Genomic DNA, 23,208 nt, shown 5'->3' with positions numbered 1-23,208 from the left:
GATCTGTGTTCCCGACCCTTCGACAATGAGTCAGCAATCGCCGATATATTGAGTATGTAATATACATACATACATATATATATATATATATATATATATATATATATATATATATATATATATATATATATATACAGTGGAACTTGGATATTACGGCCTCGAGTTACGTCATCTTGGTTGTAACGTCAATTATTAATAGGTCCGGCCAAAAACTATTCGATAACGTTATTAAAAACTCGGTTTTATACGCTAAAAATAAAATAAGCCTTGTCTACGGTGTCATAAAATTTTACAGTAGGTTGTCGTTTTTTATTTTATGAAGAATAAAGTGCAATGCGTTTCGGCTTTGAGGCATTGTTCCTTCCAAGGACGTGAGAAAGCCTGATTATCCCTTCAGTGTACAGTTATGTCACATTAACAGTTCTATGATTTCTCATTTATCAGTGCTATCCTAACAGTCAAATTTTCTGTTTCAGAACAGTCAGTTTAAGAAATTTTCGTTACCGTGAAATTGTGTTCGGCTCGTTTTGTTTTTATATTTTAATTTAGTAATTAACTTTTTATTTTTTAATATGGCAAGTTGTAGTACTAAAAGGAAGGCTTTGCCTATTAAAGATAAAGGGCGTGTTATAAGAGCATTTGAAAGTGGTCGAAAAATTGCTGGTGTATGTCGGCAATTTAGACTTGTTAATTCGACTGTCGGCTCAATCCTAAAAAACAAGGACACAATTTTAAAAGCCTTTAATGAGGATGGAGAAAATGTTAAAGATTAAGAAGTGCATTCGTGGTGATGTAGACAAGCCGTGTCGCAGTTCTAATATTCCTGTGTCCGGGTCACGTTTAAAGGAGAAAGCTACAGAGTTCGGAAAACTGTTTGGTGAAGATTTCACATGCTCTAACGGCTGGCTAGATCGGTTTAAAGCCCGGCACTTAATTTCTTTCGCGAAAATTGGTTACAAAACACATGGCCACAACTAAGGCAACTATACAAGGATAAGATATTTTCAATGGCAATGAAAATGGTGTCTTTTACAAATTAACGCCAGACAAAACTTTAAATTTAAAAAATCAAAAATTTATCGGTGGAAAGCTTTCAATACAAAGAGTCACGGCTTTTGTTTGTGCAAACATGGCAGATACATTGCTATAATGGCGTGCCCTCCAAGTATTAAACCTGGCAGGACCCTGGGCTACATATCTCTCGACATACGCCCGTTAGTGAAACCTCTGCCCCTACGAGTCCGACACCAAAGTGAAGGTGCCACGCGGCGCGTACCAAAAACGTCCCGTGGGTCACCCCGTGGGGTTACCACGATACGTCCACTATACGCGTCCCGTGGGGGCTCCACCTTCCCCGTAGTACCTGTGTTGTGAGTACCTTGCCTACCCGTTACTCCCACACCACGGGCGGGTAGGTTCGGCAGGCGGAGGAATTTCCACCTCACACGTAGACAGGTCGCCGCCGAGGATTGTCACTGACGTAACAAGTGACGTTGACAAGTGCCTTCGTCAAGCTAAATTGACTGTAGTTTCTCCCAATGTTCAGGATGTTGACTAACGACATGCCTTTGTCAGAGTGGATACAAAAATTTAATATAAACCAGAGAGAGTTTGGACAACTGGCCAATTAGGTATAATAGAGAAATATACGAGCAATATAGCGAACAAACTCTAGCACAACATACTAAACTGCAGAGATTACGGTGGGCAGGGCACGTGGTCCGCATGCATGAAAATAGAATCCCCAGAAAATTATTAAATGCAAGAATGCAGCGAAAAAGACCTGTTGGAAGAACTGAAAAGAGATGGGAAGACGAAGTCGATGAGGATGCCAGGAACTGCCTGGGAACGCGTTCATGGAAAAGAACAGCGGTAAATCGAGATGATTGAAGAAGCCTGTTGAAGGAGGCCAAGGCCCGATTTGGGCTGTAGCGCCATTGGATGGATGGAGAGAGAGTTTGGAACTGATCTTGACTTCTACATTTTAGTAGACGATCAGGTAGAAACATTTCAAGTTTTAAGCGATAAAGAAATTGTGGAACAAGTGCAAATGTGGAAATGGATGTCGATGATGAAAATGAAGAAGAAGAAGGCGGCGTTGATTGTCCTACCATCCAAGAAGCAATGAGAGCTGCTGAGACCATATTCAGGTTTTACCAGTTCAGGGAGGCATCCACAACTACTAAAGAAGCAGCTCCGATTATTAATGACACTCCAGAAAAACTTTATTTTTCGGAAAGGGTTGTGCAGAAGAAAATAACTGACTTTTTTCAGCATTAGAGAACTTTTTCATAAAAAATTTTCATATACATGATATGTTTTATTTCTTAATTTTTTATGCTAAATGCAGCTGTAATAAAATTTTACCTCTTTAAAATTTCATTTTTTTCTACCTCTTTTATAACGTCACTCTGATATAGCGCCATTTTTTTACTGGACCCTTCAATGACGCTATAACCAAGTTCCACTGTATATGTTTTGAGTAGTATTGAAGTAAGGCAATTTTACGATAAATAAAAGTGTATATGAATCAAATGGGGATTTTAAATATATGTTACAGTATTTTTGTATATCTACACTGCTCCAAGAAATTAACGCACCACTTTAAAACTTACCATATAACATGAAAATATTCATTGAAATGAAACGCATTTTATTTCGTGTATTACTTTACTTTGTAAAACAAACAGATTTGGTGATATTGTCGCTAATCATCTTCAATATTCATAAACTTAACACAATCTTAAAACAATTAACAAAATCGCTAATTCTAAAAATTGAAATTGTTTAATTTTTTTGACTAAGACGTATTTGCACCTCTGATACGAATGACAGCTTGCATCGTAGTCAAAATAAAGGGTCTTAAAGTATTCTCGTCCAGTTTATTCCAAATTTCCAAATTCCGTAAACGTCTACCAAGCTTGCAGCAAACATTCTCTATAGGATTGAGATCGGCACTATTCGCTGGCCATCCCATAAAGTCGATTCCAACTTCCTCTATATAATTTTGCTCTATACTTGCAACGAGCATTATCGTGCTTTAGAATAAAATGTTCGCCTGTATAAGGGGCAAATGGCACAACATGGAACGTCAACGATATATGGGTGAGCGTTGATTGTACCATTATTCAACACCACCAAGTATGTACGACCCGTTAAAGAAACGCAACCCCAGACTATAACCGACCCTCCACCGAATAACATCGTTCCTTGCATGTTATACTGTGCATATTGTTTGTTCTAACGTCGGTACACGCGAATACGCCTATCACAATTGTAAAGACAGAATCCCCTAAAAGTCTGTAACTCCAAACTTCTTCATATAAAAACACTATTTGAGCTCTTTATTAGTCAAATTTCTCGATTCGCGTTGCATGTTGATTAAAACATTAGCAAAAGGTTAGCGAATAACAGGAATAGTTCACACAAAGACTTAAAAATGACCCTAACCCCTTATCGACATTAAAAAATTTACAGCACCTTTATTTTGTGTTCCTTAGAAACCGGTTGAAAAGAAAAAGCAAAATAAGTAAGCTGATAAAAACATTCCACATACATGGTACATTCAATACAAAATGAATACAATTAAATTTAAAACACCAATGAATCGCTTTTTTTGTTTTTGTAGATGGTGTGTTAATTTCGTGGAGCAGTATATATTAATTGATGTTAAGTATAAGCATCGTTAATTTTAGATATGAGTATTGTACTTACCTCTGCTCTTGTGTTATCGAAAACAGATTTAAGGTCTTCTAAGTAAAAAAGTGTTTTGGTGTACATACTCTCCCTGTCTACATGTATAATCGGAGCTAAGAACGAAACATCGTTTTTACATTGAAAATAATCTGCAAATTCTTCAGCTTTAATGGTAGCGGACATCAAAATAATCTGAAAACAAAATAATACTGATAAGTTCTCTTCAAACATCTGGAAGAAGCAGAACTAATCTGATTTGATAATAGCAAGTGTGACCTTATGCTTTGCAGACGATCAAGTAGTGATTGCACAAGACCAAGACGACCTCAGTTACATGATGAAGAAACTACAAGAAGAATATACCAAGGCTGGCCTAGATATTAACAAGAACAGCAATCCGACATCTTAACTCAGTATCGTGGGATAGACACCTAAATATGAAGACAAAAACACAGATTTATAAAACATTAGTGCGAAGTATTATGACATATGGGGCTGAAAATTGGATCATAAACAAGAAAAACAGCAGTAAGATAGTAGCAACAGAGATGGAATGTCTGCGAAGATGCTGCAGAGTAACAAGTATGGATAGGAGAAGTAATGACGAAATAAAGCAAAGAACGTCAATAGAAACAGACATACTAACATATATAGAATAAAAAAGACTAAAGTGGTATGGACATGTAAGAAGAACTAGCGACAGCAGATGGATAAAGAGAATAACCGAATGGAGCCCATTAGGAAGGAGGAAAAAAGGACGACCCCGAAAATCCTGGAGGAACGAAGTAGACGACGCAATGAGTAAGAGAGGCCTAAACGATGGATAATGGGACAACAGAGAGAGAGATGGAAACAGTTGAGCGAGGGAAGGCGGTGAATACTGTAGAATCCTTGAATATATATAAGTGTGACCTTACCGAAACGTCGTCAACACTTTTCTAAGAGCCAAGTTATTCAATGCGCCGTCAAACCTCTCGGAAAACCACAGATTATATTAAGACTAAATCTTTTAGCAAAAGCTGCTATCGCTTTGTTGAATTAAATGGCCAAATATATGGCATAGGAGGACAAATTCGTTAAACTTCCCGTGCTAGAATCGGTATCAATAGAGTGTTATGACTCATTTCAGCATCCCTGATTCATCAGACACTCGGGCTGATACAAATTCAAACTCGGAAAGTGCAACGAATGTCTCCTAAAACTTGACCACTGCAGTGGTTAGCGTACAGAGGTGCCACCTACTTTGGTGGCCAATGGCCATGAACGAAAACGATTTAATAATATCGTTTTCTGTCCTCTGGGCTATACGAAATGTGTAAAAGATTTAATCATTCAAAATATTAATCGACAACTGATAGATAAAATAAGGGGAACAATTTGGAACCAAGATATATTTTATAAATTAAGGAAGAATGAAAAGAAAAATAATTTTATCCAAAGATTTTGGAATAGAGTTAATAACAAAAATTCACAAATTTTATGGTCATATTTGTGATGGTAAAGTAACAAACAAAATTAGAAATGTTTACTACATTGAGAATATAGATTCACTGGTAAAGGATGTCTGCGAAAAATGCCAAATCTGCTGTAAAAATAAAACAAGAATAGGTCCAAAATATGGTCTATTGTCACAATTAAGATCGCCAAAGGAACCTTTTGAGATAATGTCCTTAGATACAATAGAAGGATTTGGAGGAAATTGTTTGTCAAAAAAATACATCCACTTACTTGTAGACCAGTCAGTTTACCAGATTAACAGATACAATAAAACAGATCACTCTGTAACCGGTTATAGCCTAGAATATTTACTTTTTGGAAAAGCCCATCCGATTTTTTCCGAGAAACTGTGTGAAGTGACAAACTTACAAAAAGATAAACAAATAGCCTATTAAAATTCGGTACAACATCATGAATATAATCTTCTTCTTGTTAGCCTTCTCTCGTCCTTTTTGGGACATAGGCCTCTCCCAACTCCTTCCATGGATCTCTATCCTGAGCAACACATTTTAAATTTGTTCCGGCTATTCTTTTGATGTCGTCATTCCGATGATAGGAAGGATGGTTTGATTGAATACTTTGCTTTTCAAGTATTGAAGTATTTTGCGGTTCTTCAATATCCAACTGAGTTTTCCAAATCCCGCCCATGCCAGTCTTGCTCTTCTAGTGATTTCCGCAATTTGGCCTAGGTAGATCTATTTTTGGACTTGTCCTATCTCACTGCCATTTATAGTTATACGTCTAAAATCGTCTACGTTGGTCATTGTTTTTGTTTTTGTCATATTCATTTTAAGGCCGACGTATTGGAAGCTGCCTGCGAGTTCCTTCATCATAATTTGTAATTTCTCGAATATGCTCGTTATAATCACGATGTCGTCACCGAATCTGAGGTGGTTAAACTTGTTGCCATTAACGTTGATGCCATATGTTAACCAATTTGTAGTTTTGAAGACGTCTTCTAGGGGGAGATTAAAAAGCTTGGAGATATTACGTCGCCTTGTTTAACTCCTCTCTTAATTGGGATAGGATTTGTATTTTCGTCTAGTTGTACTCATAGTTGTGTTTTCATATATATTATGTATTAGTTGCCTTTATCTCGAATCTAACGTATGTAAGAAATGGTTGGGGGATGTAAAAATAAACCTATGTTTATTTTAATAAAACAACAGAGTGTGTTGTACCTTTCACACAATAAATAGTTCTAGGTTGTAATCTTGTTTAAAGTTAATTATCACTGACATTTTGAAATTATATGATACAATTGTCAAACAAATATTCTTGTGTAAGAAGTAGCATTGTTCTTGATTCTCTTTTTAAGTAGGTTTTATATTTGTTATGTTATATGGTATTTTATATAATAAACTCGTCTTAGATAAATTTAAACTGTTATCTCTTCGTAAGAATAAGAGTATAATATTACACTTATTGATTAACATCTCCATATCAAACCTATAATTAGAGACATGTGAAGACTATACTTACATACCTCTGGTCCAGAAGTGACACTTTGACAATATATAATAATTACCAGTAAGTATATTTTTATATTTTTACTAATTTGTAAAACTTAGGCAAGATTTGCTTATTGTTTACATTAAATTTTTGTTTCTTTACATTTAATAAATATGATCAGTTTGTATGTTTTATTTGTTCCTGCCCAATTTCTCATAGTAGAATTTGCAATAAAGACGTACCTACACCTGACAAAAAGCTAGTTGAAGCCCCAACAATAAAATTGGCATCTAAGTGTCGTTTTATAGTTACACGACTGAGGTATCATTTTATTGTCAAATAATTGGCACCCAACAAAAGTGGCATAAAAATTGTATCAAAGGACACTACGAAACTCTTTACTATCATTTACTAATTTAAGTAATTTATATTTATTTATTAAGTTATACTATACCTTAGTTGAAGAATTCTGTGCATACAAAAACTTTCTTATTAACAGCAATAAGAAATCTAACTCTTGAGTTCTTTCGTGAATCTCGTCTATAATAATATGAGTGTACTCAGTTAATCTTTTAAAGTGAATAATTTTTTGAAGTAGCACTCCTGTGGTCATATAAGTTAAAATCACATCGGGTGACAGTTTTTTCTCTAATCCCACCTAAAAAATAGTATGTATTAGAAAGTAAGAATTCAATTGCAACTTCAATTCAGTAGTGATGACTGAACCATCATCCAGCTAAACAAATATTTTTTAATAATTAACACTAAAATTGTTTTATTACAATGTAATTTACAATCTACTTCATTTGAAATAATTAAGTAAATGGTTTGAATATTCACATATGAGAGAGAAGTTGTCCTCTGACAATCTTTCTTATAAACCACTATATATTAGTTTATACAGTGAATTTATTAAGCCTGTTGGCCGTAATTTATTCAGTCGTCTCGCGATTTCAGGTGGAGCGTTTAGAAGTCTTGCTTCTTGATTTGGGTGATCTCTTCAGTCTGTCAAGGTAATTTCTTGATATTCTTCTTCCACCAAAGGTATAGCTGAGTCGTCGTGCTTTATTGTCTTTATTGTTTATAAGGCTTTATTGTTACAAACCAGGGAACATTGAACATCATTCAGAATATTTTGGATATAACTATTTGTACTATCTTAATGTTTGTATAACAGCAGCTTATTTTCTATGGTCAGTTTTAATTTGCATCAAAAATAGTAAGATGCCTTAACTCAGCAGATGTAAGTATTGTGTAAAACAATAATCATCATGAAATAGTTCACACCTAAGAGAGCGGCGCCAACACAAACAAAAATCAGAGTCGAAAGACTAAATACGGAATCCACGGAATACTTATATAGAAAAAGAATATCAGAGAAGATCGCTGGGAATGAAATATTAGAAAACGATAACATCGAGGAAAGCTGGGAAAACTCAAAAATAACAAAATTAACGCAGCAACAGAATCACTTGGAGAGGGGAAAGTAACAAACACTACTACAGAACACAGAAAAAATATGGAAAATGATCAGAGGAAGCATTAAGCAATTTAAAAAAACAAAATCATCAGGAGAGGAGAGAATACCGAACGAAATCCTAAATTACGGAGGACCATATCTGACCAAACAACTACTAAAACTAATCCAAAAAATAATCGAACAAAACAGAATTACTCAAGAATGGAGATCAAGCATCCTAATACCTCTCTTCAAAAAGGGAAACAAATCGGACCCGGAAAATTACAGAGGAATTCATTTATTAAACATAACACTAAAATTAACAACCAAAGTGAAAGAAATAAAGTGAATGAAATTACAACAAGCGAAGAACAAGGTTTTAGGTCGGGAAGATCATGCACCGACGCTTAATTTGTAATGAGACAAGTGTAACAGAAATCATTAGAATACAACAAACCTGCATATCTATGTTTCGTGGACCTTAAGAAGGCATTTGACCAGGTCAAATTAAAGGACGTTATCCACTTATTGTATGCAAGCAAGATACCTTTAGGAATAATCAAAACGATCGAAAATATCTACCAAAAGAACACTATAAAAGTAAAAGTAGAAGAATAACTGACTGACCCTATTGGAACTGGCAATGGGATAAGACGGGAAGATTCCCCGAGTCCTCTATTGTTCAACCTGATTATGGATGAAATAATAAAAAAAGTAAGAACTAAAAAAGGATACCAAATGCTATGCAGACTACGCAACACTACTCACTCAAAGTGAAGATGATTTACAACGTATGCTGCACCAATTTAATATAACCGCCAGAAAATTTAACATGTTAATTTCCCCAAAAAAGACAAAATGCATGGTTACTACAGCAAATTTACTAAGATGTATATGATAGCTGGAAGGTCAGATAATAGAAGAAGTGATGGAGTTTAAATATCTAGGCATCACATTATCTTGCTATGGAAAGCTCGAAACAGATGTGGAAGATCAAAGGAATGCAAATTAATCCTTTGGGATGAATGTACATTGGCCCACAAGAAGTCATTACAAGGACTGGACAGAAAGATATTCGTGACAATCAAAAACATTTTTGGTAGAGCCATGATTCTATTTTCAGACTGTTCCTTATTTAATAATTATTCCCCAATTTATTGCTGCGGACTAAACTAAAGGCATGTCTAACATCATCCAATTTGTGGCGGTATGTAAAGATGCTCCAATTGAAAATAACATGTGAGTATTTTTGCAACAAGATCAAAGTGCAATTGTGTTTTTGAAGCAGTTGCTAGATATTGGAAATGGTAAGGTCGCTATTGACACCTTGACGGGATTCATTTCATTACCCAAAGATTTTTGTTACTTAACAGACTCGAAAGATAAGCTTATTGAACTTTGATACATTATTTAATTTTAAGGCAATACGAAGTTCCGCTGATCAGCTAGTCCTTGATAAAAAAATATAGCAACACAATTAAGTTCTAATTGTTCACAAGTATGGTTGAGCATAAGAAAAAAGAGAAAAAATCGTTCCATCTGGAACTGAAGTGTTGCAAATTTTGCAGTACTTTTGAATTAGTCCTTAGATGTCAAAATGAGAGTGAAATATTTTTAAATCAGGATTATTACGCGTCATAAAATGGTTTACAGCGTTTTCTATAACAATAACATATTGCTGTTCATATTCGTAAATTTAAAAAAAATTGAATATTTCATCTGAAATAATAACTTCAAATTTCATCCTTGATTAGATTGCAAGTACAACACTAGAAAGTTTTTTGCTGTTATTCAAAAATTAGTGGACCACTCGGGATTCATTATCTGGATCACATCAAATTGTTATATTTGCATGGAAAAAAGTTTGTATGAGTTTTGGCGCCCTGTAAATTGAAATCTCACAAACCGCTACTGGTTTCCACCAAAATATCTGTATGTACATAAAATTATTGATTGCGAAATTAATTTTTCTGTATAAATGTTCAATACCAACCTGATATCCACAAACTGTGCCCATTGCCCAACCTCTTTCTTCACACACTCTTTTAGCAATATTAATTGTAGCTATTTTCCTGGGCTGAGTTACGGCAATATTACAATATTTTCCCTCGTCACGACAATAATCTAATATGAACTGAGGAACTTGGGTTGTTTTGCCACATCCTGTAGGTCCATGGATGATAACAACGTTATATATACCAATATGGTACAGAATCTGTAAAGTATAATTGTTTATGTTCATAAAGTCTTGAAAATCTAAAGCTAAATATTTTTTAATTTTGTGTTTTTTATCTACCTTGTCTTTAAAATCATCAATTGGTAGCTCCCTTTTCCGAAATGTTGAGTTGAAGCTGTACTGTGAATATACATGTAATGGATTATTCTTAAAAGTAATGCCATCAACCCCTTCCACTTCTGACATAGTGCTTGGCTCCTAAAAAATAGCATGTAAAGAAATTTGATAAAACAAAACTAAAATTGAAAATGTAAGATAGTTACAAAATAAGAATGGAATATTTTAGGTGAACAAAAATAAAAAGATACAATAAAGCAGAATGTACAAAGTCAAGGAGCTCAGTATCTCACAAAGGAATATCGCCAGTATATTGGAAAATTATGAACATATTTGGACAACACAAGCATCAGCATGCCAAGAACGTCTAAAAATATATAATATTAAATATTATTTTACATTTTCCTGGTCACAAATACCTAGCTTAAGTATTTACTCCTAACAACGAAGTTCCAGACATTGAAATTGAAAGGGACATAAATAACATTCCAGCGATCATACCAGTAATCAGACCAGTAACCAAAAACGAAGTTCAACAAGAAATTCAATATTTAAACATCTCCTGGGCGGGACAAAATAACACCCAAGATAATAAAGGAACTACCAGATAAAGGAATTATACTGTTTACTCTAATCTTCAATGCCATTCTACGGTCAAATTACTGGATAAAGCTCTTTAAAACCCGGTGAAATAATACTAACTCCAAAAGCAGGAAAAAATGCAAATGAGGTTTCATCATATATGCCAATAAGTCTACTACCAATTGCATCCAAAATACTTGAAAGGTTACTGTTACAAAAAATTAACTCAGACCCCAACACAAAGCAATGGATACCCAACCACCTATTTGGCTTTCGAAAAGAACACTCATCGATACAGCAGGTTCAGGAAGCAAACAGTACTGCACAGTTCTCTCTGTGGTAGAGAATTCCGAACAAGAGCGAATTAAAGTAATTACAATAATTTCCCTATAAAATCTGGTGTCCCACAGGGTAGCGTTCTTGGACCAATATTATATGTGCTATACATAGCAGATCTACCCTCTAAGAATAAAACCATCACGGGTATGTTTGCAGATGATGTTGTCATCCTTGCAGTCGACTAAAATCCAACTATAGCACCTAACATTCTACAGAAACAACTGAATGAAATTGAAACGTGGTCAAACAAGTGGAGAATTAAAATGAATGAAACAAAATCAGTACAATTGACTATTACCTTGAGAAAAGACCAGCGTCCCCCACTCGCACTTAACAATATCCAACTTCCACAATCCTCTAGCACCAAATACCTAGGAATACATCTTGACTTAAAACTCAATTGGAAAGAACACTTTCATAAGAAGCGGAAAAAAATTGACCCAAGAATGAAAAATCTTAACTGGCTTGTCGGTAGGAAATCGAAACTGACCATAGAAAATAAAATCCTGGTCTATAAAACTATCATAAAACCTATCTATACGTACGGAATCCAACTCTGAAGATGTGCGAGCAAGTCAAATACAAGCATAATTCAAAGAAGCAAATCGAAAATAATGCGAAGGATAACTGCTGCACCCTGGTATGTGTCAAACCTAACGCTTCAGAAGAACTAAGAATCCTGTTCATACAGGATGTGATCACTAAATATGGCACGAGGCACCATGAAGGGCTGGAATCACACAGTAACCCCTTAGTTGAACCTCTAATAGAACATAATACCAATAAGAGACTCAAAAGAAACTGGCCAGCTGACCTGAGAAACGGTTAAAGTAGTCTTGACACTGGAGAAGAGCTCACCAAGCCAATAGCAGCCCTTTGCTCTGCAGCCAGCAAATTAGCTTATAGATCATTATTTGTGTTTTGATTGCTAAAGAGTGTAACTACATTTAAAAAAAAAAGGAAACATTTTCCTGGTCCAAATAAAATAATAAAGCAAGAAATGCTGGCAGGCCTGTTGAATCATGGAGCTTAGTATTCGCGGAAGAGATTCTACATATTATGCTGCTGAATGCAGAAAATGTATAGTCTGGTTAGCCTCGAAGTTCCAAAAAATCAATAAACAAAATGGAAGTCAAAACATTTATTGGTTTTATGTATCTCTTTGGTGCATTACGAGGCTCAAAATTATAATTTAGATTTTATAACAGTTTATAGCACTGTTTAAGATTTGACGATAAAACGAAGAGAAATGCTAGAAAACTAGTGGACAGGTCTACAGATTCTGTAGCGTTCTGTCTGCGTAAAGTTTAGTTAAGTGTACGACAGAAAGAATTCGGAATAAAAATATAAACTTTTGCTTAAGGGGTAAACAGTATATGGAATTTAAAATGCTATTTCGGTTCTTGTAGATATACTAAAAGCAGTTTATGAATCAGCAAATTCGAATAACTACAATATTCTAAGAATAGTTAAACATTCTAAGAACAAACAGTAATTGTAATATTCTAAGAATAAGTTAAACATTCTAAAAATAGAGAATAAATATATTTTGCTGTGAACAATAAAAGAATTTTATTCCATTTGGGTTGTTGTAAATAGGAGCAGAAGTGGATAATGAAGTACATTCTGAGAAAAAAAGAGATTAAATTTTATTGCGAATAATAATTTGATATTAAAATAATTTTTAATAATATAATCAATAATACTAATTTTATACACTAAATAATTATTTTATTTCAACTTAAGAAAAAACTTACTATTTAAATGGGAATAAACCACAATTAAAGGTTAAAGTACGTTTATTGACGTTTTAATTTCCACTTCGGAAATCGTTCTTAATAATAATGGGATAATGAACCTAGGGTTCAATGGAATGATTAAAATATAGTCCTAAAAGAAATGGATGGTAAAAAGAGAAAAATCAAAGAAGCGGCTCTAATTATGCTAAATGAGACCAATTGTGTCGCAAATTCCTCGGCAGAATGTAGTAGGATCTGGTTACCCATATTAAAAGAGAAAGTTATTAAAAGGAAAATACCAGTATTAGTAAGTCGGTAACATATAGAGGATGCATAATTTATGTTTTTTAAATAACAAACACATAAAATCAGAATTTGGTGTTTATTGAAAGTAAACTAAATGCACGACCAAATACTTACCATGTCGGGATAGTATTGTGAGGTGTTTTTCCTGGTTTTTTCCCTCATAATTTACTATGGAATCACTAACAGGAGATTTTTGCTGTCATCATGGCATGTGTTTGTCTTTTTAAAGACGAATTATATGCTATGATTTTTTCTGATGGATATTCTCAAGTTAAAGTTGATTTCATGTAATCGAATGAACTATCTTACAAGTAAAATCGTCCCAGGAACACAACTCAACAATATTGTCAAAAATTGACAAATTCGTCAAAAAAGGTTTCGCATAATTGTTGAACATTCCCAATATTATAAGACAAATTTCTTTGTCCCACATATTGCTTCAATAATGCCCAAACTAATTCGATGGGATTCAAATATGGATGGTAGGGAGGTAATCGTAAGACACTGTGATCATGAGTTAAAATTGTATCTTTCTCGAACGTATTAAATTTTGTGGACAGATCTTTTTAACTCCAAAAAATACATTTTAATTCTATGAAACTTGTGCAAAATGCATGAAATCCCTTTCATCATCATCATCAGTGGCGTTACAGCTCTTTATGAGCCAAAGCCTTCTTCAGAACAATCCTCCATTCGCCCCTGTCTCTGGCAACTCTTCTCCATGCTCTAATTCCGATAGACTTCAAATCATTTTCTAGGTTGTCTTGGTACCTAAGTCTAGGTCTTCCTCTTCTTCGTTGTCCGATCGGCTCTCTTCGGTCAAAAACTTTTCTGACTATGGTATCTTCCTCTCGTCTGATTACATGACCTATCCATCTGAGGCGTGCTACCTTAATGAATTTTACAACGTCAGGTTCTCCAAATCTTCTATACAACTCAAAATTGTAACACCTGCACCACAAACCTTGTTCTTTTATGCCTCCATATATTCGTCTTAGTATTTTTCGCTCAAAATGTTTGAGCAATTCTTGGTCATTCTGTGTTAGTGTCCAAGTTTCTGAACCATATGTTAGCACTGGTCTTATTAGTGTTTTGTATACAGTCAGTTTAATTTTTCTAGGCATTTTTGAGGCCATCTGTCTTCTTAAGCCATCGTAACACTTATTGGCAAGCACTATTCTTCTTTTTATTTCTTCACTGACGTTGTTATCTTTGGTCAGCAGCGACCCTAAGTATATGAAGGTGTCAACACCTTCCAGTTCTAGGTCATCAATTATTATTCGTGTAGGTGTCGGGTTGCTTGACCTAGTGCAACACATATATTTGGTCTTTTGAACATTTATATTTAGTCCCATTCTGTGTGCAGATGCTCTTAACGACCGAAATGCTTCAGTCAGAGAATCTGTGGACCTACCTACGATGTCTGTCATCTGCGTATCCGACAATTTGTACTGATTTGTTAAAGATAGTACCATTCGTAGTAATCTGCGACTCTCGAATTATTTTTTCTAATGCCAGGTTAAATAAGAGACACGATAGTCCATCACCCTGTCTTAGTCCATTTTTGCAATGGAAGGGTCTTGAGAGATCATTTTGGATTTTTACCATGCTCTCTGCACCTGTGAGTGTAAGTTCAGTTAACCGGACAAGATCAAACGGAATGCGAAATTCTACCATAACAAGTGGAAGTTTATTTCTATTAACGGAGTCGTATGCGGCTTTGAAGTCAACAAATATGTGGTGGGTGTCGACGCCGAACTCTAGGGTTTTATGAAATCCCTTTCAGGGGACTCTAATCAAGTAACTACTACCGCAATCTGCAATATTTATTTTGAAAGTCAAAGTTTGTTTATGTTAGTATCTATAAATCACCTGACCCGCAATGACCACCTGTGAATTGCCTGAAATAAGTGCCCGTAGTTTCTATGGAAAAGCAAAAAAAGGTAAGAAAATATTTTTCTTATAGAATTACGTATTTTACACAATTAGCCTCTGTTATAATTTCAAAATAATTGAAAAACTCACTGAAAATATCACCTTGAAGTCATGTCCACTAGATGGACATCATGCAATATGTAACTTGGAATTTTACTCTTGTGGTATATTTTATTAGTATAATTTTCAGAGGGATAGTAGGTTTCTTGTTCACATATTTTTTGTTATTTTCTTGTCAAAGATTTATTATTTATTTAGGGATTTTCGAGGGCATTTTTTTATGTACTTACCTATATTATTTTAGTGGAAATAAATAAATTTTATATAATATATTTTATTTATTACTTCTTCAATGGGAAATTTTATTCTATTTCAGAAAGTACTTTTTGCCGATGAAGACGACAATAGGGATGAAACACATTTATGTTTACCAGAAAATGAGGAATTTATAGGTATTGACAATGATGACATTGTTTATGATTTACCAGAAGGTTCAGATTTGGAATCTGATTACAATGACGATGAGACGTATTCGCTCAAACATGTGAACGGCTGAAGACCAAATTATTGAAAGTGACTTAGAAGAAATACAGCAAGAAAACAGTGACGATGATATGAGTGAAGATGAAATTCCATTAGATCAGCGTATTTTGGAACTTTCATCAAAACATAAAAATCAAGAGAAAAAAACAAAAAAGGCTGAAATAAAGACTGGAAATGGTGTAATAACGACAACATGTATGTATGGGCCAGCAACTTTGCCACAGTTTAGAGGAACAGAAAATATTCATGTTCAAGGAAACAATCCCATTGATTATTTTTTATCACTGTTCACTGCAGACATAATGGATGATATCGTCTTTCAGACCAATTTGTATGCTGGCCAAAACAATAAATTAAATTTTGGTTTTACAAAATATTAGTTATATGCTATCTTGGGCATAAATTTAGTGATGGCGTACATCAGATATCCCAGATTCACGGCTTTACTGGTTAAGTGATAATGGACCTTATTGCAGATGCTATGCCTGTTAATAGATTTGAATCTATTTGAGGTTTTTACATTTCGTAAATAATAATAATGTAAATCAAAATAACACAGACAAATTGCTAAAAATCCGACTATTTTTGGATAAAATTTAGAAAAACTTCTTAGGTGCCACAGATCCAGAGGGATATCAATCAGTTGATGAGCAAATTATTTCACTAAAAGAAAAATTAGGTATAAAGCAATACTTACCAAAAAAACCTAAAAAGTGGGGAGTCAAAGTTTGGGTGAGAGCTGGAATTAGTGGATGTTATGTATCGTTTTGAGGTTTACCAAGGAGCTTCGGAAGACAGAAGTCAAATTATTAAACTTGGAGCGTGCGCTGATGTAGTTTTGCGCCTAACTGACGACTTAGAGAGAATTAATCATAATGTATTTTTTTTTAATTTATTTTGCTCCCTTACCCTTATCGAAGAACTCCATAAAAGAGGTATATGGGCGACAGGAACTCACTGATTGAATCAACTACAAAATTGTAATTCTGTTATGAAAACAGATAAACAAATGAAACAAGAGGGTAAGGGAAACTTCATCCGTTGCATGTACTGAAGGTGGCAATATAATTGTTTCTGAATGGCTAGACAACAAGACTATTTACATTGTTTCTAATTGTGCTGGAATAGAACCTCAGAATAAAACAAAACGCTGGTATAAATCTACTAAGACTACTATAGAAGTGAACAGACCATTTTCTGTTCAGTTTTATAACAAAAACATGGTAGGAGTAGACCTGATGGACAAGTTATTGGCCCTGTATCCTCTAAGGAAAAGAAACAAACGCTGGTACATTAAGAGTTTTTATTCATTTTGTGGATGTTCTTGTTGTAAATGCATGGATTTTGTACAAGAAAAACGGAAATCCAAAAAAAGATCTGCTTGAATTTAAAGCAAGTATTGCCAGAGCATTAATAAATTTGGGAATGCAGAAAGAAAATAAACGAGATAGACCTTCGTCTGGTACATCACCTCTAAATTAGACGAAGTAATTTTGCAATAAAAAAATTTTCCTTAAAATTATGCACGAGAAGGTTAATAATGTTGTACAAATTAGGTTTTAACATATTTATGTCAAAATAAATAATATTCTTAGACCTTAACCACTCTATCATAATTTGTTTTCTACTGTTAGAATGAGGTGCTTTATCTTTTTGAACATTGTGATAAGGCACATTGTCAATAATCACAACCAACTTTGGAGGTAGGTTAGAAATTAACTTTTCTTCCAACCAATTTTTGTAATTCGTAAAATTCATTTGGTGATAATAGTCTCTGGTATTTGAATTTGATTTCATAATCAACTGAGCATTGGGAATAAAGTCCTTCTCACTGCCAGCATGAACCACAATTAATTATTGCCCTTTTGAAATGGGCTTAGCTAATCCTTTATTGGAATTGTCATTCTAACAAGTAGAGATAATTCATAATGTCGTGGACCTGACGTAATCATTTAGTGGCGTCGATCTACGAACGAAACAATGAAATCAGACATTGCTAAAAACATGCACCTCTCTTCAGTACGTTATCGTAGCGAGACAGAGACGAACTAGTTTTTTCGTTAGTGAAATAGCTTTAATATTTTTATTTTTTTTTTTTTTTCGTGAACAATCGTTTTTAATATATCATTTTTTGGATCATTCTGAATAAAAAAGGTTAATTCTAATTTTTTTCTAAAGTTGATCGTTTTCAACTTATAAACAATTTAAAACTGTAAAAAAAACGAAAAATGATGAATGAAGGCTCAAAAACACACAATTATTTTTGAATTCGCTAAACCTTGTTCTATCAGTTTCTTATACTTTAGTTTGAGCTTATTTAATTTTAAAAACATTATTTTCAATTGTTTGAGGCCCTTATCACAACCTAAAATGGATTTATACAAAACTGTTAAATAAATTAGGACCGCTTTTTGTATGAGCGACCTTTTGTATAAACATATTTTGCTGAATTTAAAACCAAAATCCTATTATTTTTCTATCATACATTGATATGTTATTTATCTATCCTCTAGATTTTTTTTAGTTCTTAAAAGGTTTATTTATAAGCCAAATTAGTGCAATGAATATATTTTACATTTTTACACAGCAATTCTTATCGGCAGTGAAGACGGGAAGTCGTAAATTTTTATTACATCTTTCAATTTGAGATAAAATAAAAATGCGATTAACTGAAATGTTTAAGATTAGAGAAACATAATATGTCATGTTTATTGGAAATACTGGACATTATTAGCACCTTGAAATCCTACCCAGTCGCCTAATTTCCTATGAAATTAAAATGGTAAATGTTTTTGAGGTCCATTTATTTGTTGGGCATGCGTATTTACGAGGTCCACGAGGCTTTGAAATATCTTTAGCAAAGGTTTGCAAAGCATGAATATAAATTTCATCCTTTTATACATTCGTTTTGACTCTGTACAATTTCATGACAAGTAAAAATGCTATTCTTAAGTGACGAATATCATGTATTTCCGTTAATATTTTTCTGTTCATTTCCGTATTTCTCCAGTAGAATCCCTTCGATTTTATACTGTTCTAAGAGAATTTTCACCTACTGCATATTCAGTTTCTTTAAATTTTCTTAAAATATTCGGCACTGTAGACACAATTTTGTCAATGGCATATAAAAGTATTTAAAGTAGTTCTATGTAGCAAACTTTTATCTGCATTATCTAAATCGGTTTTAGGCTTTATCCTATTTTTCCTTTTAGTTCACGATTTAAAAGAAGAACTTGCAACACATTCTATACACCTTTGCTTGATAACAATTCTTTGAATACTTCTTCCTGAAACACCAGTTACAGCGATCACTCCGTCATACAACTGATCTAATGTAACATTCAGTACCCTAGAGGTTTCTTCTTCCTCCATATATTTAAACACATTAATTTACTTTTAAACTCCATCACTAACTGAATTCGGACCTGAATTTCGATGTTTACCACTATGATATTTTAAACAGACTGATAACAATTCTCAAAATACAGTAAGAATTTGCCGCACATCTTGAGGGAGTGGTTTGTCACCGGCCATGGTTAGTTCATACTATACGCCATATGAGAACTGTACCATTGATGAACAGCTTGAGGTTTTGAGGAAAATGTTAGAATATGGAATGTTATTCGATATGTTGCAAAAGTTGATGATGAGAATATTGAACCTGTGTCTATATAATGTATCAGAAAATTTTCTGAACTAACTTAGCAAAAAAATTAAAGGGAAATACTTCTTTAGTTTACAGATAAAAATGAGATAGATAAATCCATATTTGCCTTCAACAGAAAGCATACACACCAAAGAAAAATAAAGTGGTACTACTTTTGACAAATTTGCATACTGAATAATTTTTTAATACTGCAATTGGAAAGCAATCTTATCCATTTCTACAATTAAATAAAGGGTGACACATATCTTTTTGTTCAGCTACGTTGATTTGTTACCACTCATTTTTATCTATTTTTCGAGCAGGGAATTTGTATGTTCCATTAAAAATTTAATCCTTTCCTAGTCAAACATCAACCTAGTGTCATAATAATTATTAAAATTATTACTTTAATTATGTAATTTAAGGGTCATCTGACCTCATTATGTGGGTAGTTTTCAACTACTATATAGACGTTTTTCAATAAGGATGGTCTGATAGGACTAAAACATTCTGTAAACTTATAAATCAATTTTGGATATTTTTCAATTTTTTTAATAAATATTTTACACAAGAAGTTTTTACTTCAAAGCAAGTTTTAAAAAAAACTTGTGACATCAAAACGGTACAATAGTTTAACTGAAGTTGTTAATGATCAGTTTATCTAGGTACCATTTATACATTGATCAATAAGAGTACTGTTTCTCTTTTAATTATGATTTTATTTCATCAGAATGTTTTTTTTTTTTTTATTGTGTTGGCCTCTATTTTTATAGTTAGTTATTTTATAATATTATGTAATTTTACTCTAGGTATGATACAAATGATTAGCTGTTAATTACAAAGATGTAGCATATTTTTTACAAACAATAAAATATCTCCCTTTGTTTTCTTCTATTTATCAGTTGTTCATCTACCAAAAACATTTTCAACTAATTACCATTTTCAATAAGTACAGAAATCACAGTATATTATGTACATTTAAAAACGCTGAATGTTTGTTCTGTGTTTCTGTGACTACTTGGTCAGTAGTTTAGCCATAATCACTTGATACACATACAAGAGAATCAAGAGAATCAATAATTACCATAAAAACAGAAATTTTTTTAAGGCTTGTCAGAATTAGGTTAAGGAATCTACAAAAAGTAGAGTACAGACAGATTCCTTAAAAATAAAATATGTAAATTATGTAAATAATAAAATAACTACAAAAGCAGCAGCATCAATTACCATTTTTCCACTATACATTTTTTTATGACGAAATATGTGTTATTCCAACACTGAGCTATCTTTGGCAACTACTCCATATGTATGTACAGCCTGTTCACCAAATACAAAGAACATTTAAAGAGTAGTTCAGTGAATAGTAAATCATTGTGGTTCACTGAATACCATGTGTCTGTGACCAGCAGGGAATATCTTTAAATAAGTAGTGTAATATTGTTTCACTATAAGCATCTTACAATAAAAGTCCTGTACTAACAGATTCAAATGTGGTGGAAATGTACTATGGGAAAATACAATTAAAGATATAAAAAAAATTGGGAAAATTGTATAGTAATAAATAAGAAGTTATATTTAGATTAATTTAACTTGCCTGATCAACTTGAAAAGACGCATATTTTTTCTTTTCCTCAGCTACATATTCTTGTTCATATTCCTCTTCTTCCTCCTCACTCTCGTCTGTAGAAGAATAATCATCTTCAGTTGTAATCCCCACAACCCCATTAACTTGGCCAGTGGGGATAACTGGCATTTTATGGAAATTTTCTAACAATTTATTCATTATGTCCAATGAATATATGTCTGGATCTAAAAAAGCTTAAAAAGCTGGAACAAAACATGAAGATAATATTAATTCTAAAAGTATTTTACAAAGTGGAAATTAAAACGCCAAATAAACATAATTTCAACTAAAATTTTAGATATTTACTATTAAAAATAGTAGAAAATACTTAAAAAGAACTTAGAAAAATGTCTAATTTTGCAGTTTAATTAAACAGATAAACCTAATTACTACCCTCTTACTAGTGACCACCATAACAGCCATTTTGCTCAATTCTAGATGAATTACTTATCATTTTCAATTTATTAGAATCTCAGCCTAACAATCATTAGATAATGACCATGATCATCTATTTTCATTCCCAACTTCCAACACTTTTTTATTGTACTCAAAATACAAATAATTTTGTTTTATTACTTGAAAATTCTAATAGTTTAATTTTATCTATCTCACTCCCTGGATGCCACACTCCCTCTAATGTCTTATAACTTCAATAAAATTGTTTCAGGAAATTTATCTTAAATATTATCAATTCCTCTACATCAAAATGTATATTCTATGGTCTAAATTGTCATTATGAGTCAAGCAACACAATTAACACTTTTGCTGCAGAACTTTATTTCAGAACATTTTCCTGTGTGGAATGAACTTTTTTGATAGCATAGGCAATATTCAGATAACACCAAATAGCGATGTTTGCATAGACTGAGGAATAAGAAAGGCACTTCCACAGCGAAAGTGTTACATAAAACTATTAGAATTTTTTTTATTTCTATGTAACAAAACATAATAATTTGCCACAGTAAAATAATTTCAGAACTCGGCAATAGATGAAAGAATAGAATTTACCTATGTTCCACACCTACGGACTCATTTGAGTTCAATAAATTAATGACATATAACTATATAAAGCTGCATATTGTATTGCACTAGCTGTTAGATGCAATCTTATTTTAGGGGATTAATAGTTGGACATTCAAAATAAATATACAATTAAAGAAAAGTAAATGTCGCCCTTCTGTTTGTAAATGTTTAAATATTGCATAATGTGCCATACTAAGTTGGTATAAAATGTGGATGTGAATGTTTTTTTAACTTTTTTGACCTCTAATTCGTAACCAATTTGAGCATCCCCATCGGTGGTCATGATTGGAAGTGCAACTCTATTATCTTAAAAAGTAATATCACACTTTAATGCATGAACACAATATTTCATATGTATACAGACCAGTCTCCTACAAAGAAAATTTTTAAAGGTACAGTTGTTCTAGCCATTATCTATCTTATTGTATATGTAGTTAATGGTGTTAAGACTATTTAACAGACTTTCCGTACCTCAAGCTAACACTTAATTTGAACTACCAATGCATTCATACTACACTAAATTAAAAAGCTTTAATCAAAGGTGCCGATTCTAATAATTAAATAAAAACAACATTTTTATACCTTATTGCATTGACGCATAACCTTCAACTTCAAAATATTTTTTGTAATTAATACTTAATAATATATTAAAAAAAAACTGAAAGTTTCCAACATTCAACTTCAACTTATTCAAAATCAAAAACAGAAAATCTAGAAAATTGTTGATAATTCTTCTCTTTCCAATATTCTGTAATGTCAACGTCAGCGTCAGCAGATTTGCATTGCTGCTCTGCCTCTGCAACTTGTTGGTTTACAGCCACCGTTGCCAACCCTACTGTTTCAATCTCTTTTCTGTTTTATAACTATTTTTTGGTGATATATCCGAATTTCAAACTGCGTGTTTTTGACAAGATAGTTTTTGTATAAGTCAGTCACGCGCCTTTTTACAATTGGTGCCACCAATTTAATCACCAACATAATAGACATGATATTATATCTATGCTAGCAGACCCCTTGCGGCAAATTTTGCGGGTCCCTGTTTACTGACGCAATGCTGTTGACATACTGTAAAAC

At 33.1% G+C, this 23,208-nt stretch overlaps 1 protein-coding gene across 2 annotated transcripts in view; it reads right to left on the bottom strand.

Moving 5' to 3' along the window:
• spn-E (tudor domain containing 9 protein spindle E) overlaps window positions 1-22,886 on the bottom strand; it is a 117,502-nt gene extending 94,616 nt beyond the window's left edge. Inside the window, exons 1-6 of one of the 2 annotated variants that reach the window (XM_072523635.1) lie at window positions 22,717-22,886; window positions 21,082-21,314; window positions 10,401-10,538; window positions 10,098-10,319; window positions 7,100-7,303; window positions 3,715-3,888 (exon numbers count right to left, since the gene is read on the bottom strand). In XM_072523635.1, the coding sequence (XP_072379736.1) occupies window positions 3,715-3,888; window positions 7,100-7,303; window positions 10,098-10,319; window positions 10,401-10,538; window positions 21,082-21,270 (927 nt within the window). In that variant the 5' untranslated portion in view covers window positions 21,271-21,314; window positions 22,717-22,886. Of the gene's footprint in view, window positions 1-3,714; window positions 3,889-7,099; window positions 7,304-10,097; window positions 10,320-10,400; window positions 10,539-21,081; window positions 21,315-22,605; window positions 22,624-22,716 lie in introns of those variants that run through there. The other variant, XM_072523636.1, reaches the window with a different exon arrangement.
• Window positions 22,887-23,208: the final 322 nt, after the last annotated feature.

Source organism: Diabrotica undecimpunctata, chromosome 2 (assembly GCF_040954645.1).
Source record: "Diabrotica undecimpunctata isolate CICGRU chromosome 2, icDiaUnde3, whole genome shotgun sequence".
Taxonomy (NCBI): Eukaryota; Metazoa; Arthropoda; class Insecta; order Coleoptera; family Chrysomelidae; genus Diabrotica; species Diabrotica undecimpunctata.
Note: the sequence above shows the minus strand (reverse complement) of the source record. Positions and strands in the feature narration are given on the sequence as shown.